The following is a 2,271-nucleotide window of genomic DNA, read 5'->3' as shown; positions in this document are numbered from 1 at the left end:
CCCGCCACCTTAGGTGTATGTGGCTGGCGCCTTAGCCGCTTGAGCCACAGGCACCGAGCCAATAATCAATTTTTTGATTGAATTAAACATTTACAAAAAATTAAGTTTAGTATTTATTTATTTATTTGTTTTTTGAGACAGAGTCTCAAGCTGTTGCCCTGGGTAGAGTGGGGTGGTGTCACAGCTCACAGCAACCTCCAACTCTTGGGCTTAAGTGATACTCTTGCCTCAGCCTCCCAAGTAGCTGGGACTACAGGCACCCACCACAACACCTGGCTAATTTTTGGTTATAGTTGTCATTGTTGTTTGCCAGGCCTGGGCTGGATTTGAACCTGCTAGCTCTGCTGTATGTGTCCGGCGCCCTAGCCACTTGAGCTACAGGTACTGAGCCAAGTTTAGTATTTAGATGTTTTTGGACTTTATTTACATTTCTCCCTAATTTTAGTTAATGCTAGGCAACCATTAAAAAAATCATTGGAAATAATTGTTATAAACACTTTTATTTTCATCTTAATGTTGCTTAACTTTCAGAATTATCTTCAACTCTTATATAGTGTGCTATAGAAGTCATGGAAGTCTCTCTATCCATGATTTTTATATAAGAAGAAAAAAAAGCTAGCTTGGCGCCTGTGGCTCAAGCAGCTATGGCGCCAGCCACATGCACCAGAGCTGGCGGGTTCAAATCCAGCCTGGGCCAGCCAAACAACAATGAAAACTACAATCCAAAAAAATAGCCAGGCATTATGTTGGGCACCTGTAATCCCAGCTACTTGTCAAGAGAATCACTTAAGCTCAGGTGTTGGAGGTTGTTGTGAGCTATGATGCCACAGCACTCTACTTAGGGGGACAGCTTGAGGCTCTGTCAAAAAAAAAAAAAAAGCTAATGCTTCTAAATATGCTGTTTTCATTTAAACATAATTATATACTCTGGGTTTTTATAAGAACAAAATTGTGTATAGACTCCTGAACAGCCAATCCACTTGTTTAATTTACTTAATTAATTATTCTAGTAATTTTTATTAAATTAAAAAATTAAAAGCTAATTTGTATTTGTAAGATATAACTGACTCAGAGTCATAATGTCTCCCTCTACAAATCACTGGATAAGTGAGATTCAAGTGCTAGTACAATCCTCGAGCATACTGAATGCTTAATACATGATATATAGTAGTAGTGCTAAAAGTAATTGTGGTAGCAGCAGAAATACTGTATTCAGCTTTGATCAGAGGAATGAGCATGTTCTTTTGTATAGAAGCTAAAAAAGAACTATGAACTTACAAGGAATGCTTATTTAAAGATGAAACAGAGATTGTGATGGATATGATTTCTTATTCAGCAGGAACAAGAAGTTCATCATTCATTGACTGAATTGTCATTTACAGGTGGAAGCACTAGTTCATTTCCAGTAACCTTTAATGGAGGTGCTCCTTCTCCTTTGATCTCCTTACTTTTTCAAACTTGCTCTCCACCTATGTTTTACTTCCCTACCAGGGCCCTTGGAATGCCCTGTCTGGAGACACACCTGGATAATATCAGCTTGCCCCTTTGCTACAAGATTTTTACAGCTAATTTTTGGCAACAGCAACCTCTTGTTTTACCTGCTCCCAAAAGGCTAGCAAACAGCAAAAATTCTCTGTCTTTAGTCCCACTCATGATGGAAGTGCCCACACTATCTTTATTGGAGGTAATCAATTCAAAAAGTGGTTCATCCAAAGACTTCAATGAACTATGTCTACAAGCACCCAATTCTGCCAATCAGATGTTATATGGATTACAGACAACCGGAAATATTTTTCTGCCAAACTCTGTTGCCCAGGAAACACATAGTTTTTCCTTCCATCCTCCCCATAGCTTTTATAGATACAACTACTCCATGCCATCTAGACTGGTAAGTTCTGCCAACCATCTCAAAAAATGACAACAGTCAAGTTTCCTTTAGAGAAGAAAAATGCAATCATATTCATCAATATCCAACAATTAAACATTGCCTTTAATGAAACAATAACATTCCTAAAACAATTACACGTAAGCACATATATTCTTTATTTGTACCCAAAGAACTGTCAACAGGTTATTAGGGTTTTTTAAAGATTCAATACCAGATGGCATTGCTCTGTTTTGCATCTAAAGTGCCTTATCAAATGTTCATGAGGAGTTTATGATGTCAAATATGATCCATAAGAAAATCAGGTTACAATGACCTTGGGCCTTAAAATAAGACACTCAGTAAATATCATTTGATGAGACAACCTACCAGTGAGAATTGATGCC

At 37.8% G+C, this 2,271-nt stretch overlaps 1 protein-coding gene across 1 annotated transcript in view; it reads left to right on the top strand.

Moving 5' to 3' along the window:
• Positions 1 to 1,994, top strand: part of TBX22 (T-box 22) — a 9,157-nt gene extending 7,163 nt beyond the window's left edge. The window contains 2 exon segments of the mRNA XM_003800458.1: positions 1,383 to 1,911; positions 1,913 to 1,994. Coding sequence (XP_003800506.1) covers positions 1,383 to 1,911; positions 1,913 to 1,994 — 611 coding nt within the window.
• The last annotated feature ends 277 nt before the right edge of the window (positions 1,995 to 2,271 follow it).

The sequence above is a fragment of the Otolemur garnettii genome, unplaced genomic scaffold, assembly GCF_000181295.1.
Source record: "Otolemur garnettii isolate 467f Iridium unplaced genomic scaffold, OtoGar3 scaffold00175, whole genome shotgun sequence".
NCBI lineage: Eukaryota > Metazoa > Chordata > Mammalia > Primates > Galagidae > Otolemur > Otolemur garnettii.
This window is presented reverse-complemented; position numbering and strand designations above follow the sequence as displayed.